This window comes from Etheostoma spectabile, chromosome 3 (assembly GCF_008692095.1).
Source record: "Etheostoma spectabile isolate EspeVRDwgs_2016 chromosome 3, UIUC_Espe_1.0, whole genome shotgun sequence".
Classification (NCBI taxonomy): domain Eukaryota; kingdom Metazoa; phylum Chordata; class Actinopteri; order Perciformes; family Percidae; genus Etheostoma; species Etheostoma spectabile.
In genome coordinates, this window is record NC_045735.1 from 4608916 (window position 1) to 4609185 (window position 270).

The 270-nt window shown below is 43.7% G+C and overlaps 1 protein-coding gene across 1 annotated transcript in view; it reads left to right on the top strand.

The window, feature by feature from the left end:
- LOC116680833 (alpha-2-macroglobulin-like) overlaps positions 1-270 on the top strand; it is a 45934-nt gene that overhangs the window by 29561 nt on the left and 16103 nt on the right. Inside the window, 1 exon segment of the mRNA XM_032509538.1 lies at positions 49-270. Coding sequence (XP_032365429.1) covers positions 49-270 — 222 coding nt within the window.

Consider the following 270-nt stretch of genomic DNA (forward strand, 5'->3'; position numbering starts at 1 on the left):
CTACTTCAACCACCATCATCACATTTCTATATTTTCTCTGCTTTCTAGGTTAGCAACACACTGTCACTGGGCTACACTCCTTACAGAACGCCATACTATGAGTCTAACAATCAAAAAGTGTCTTTGGCCACACTTTCTTCTCCTGATACTAAAACCGTCAGCACCCTGGACGTAAAGAAGAAGGATGAACCACTTTCCTGTGACAAAGAAGAAGACATCTTCATCCCATACACCATAGTTGGAGAGGCCCAGGGCTTTGTGGATGTGATG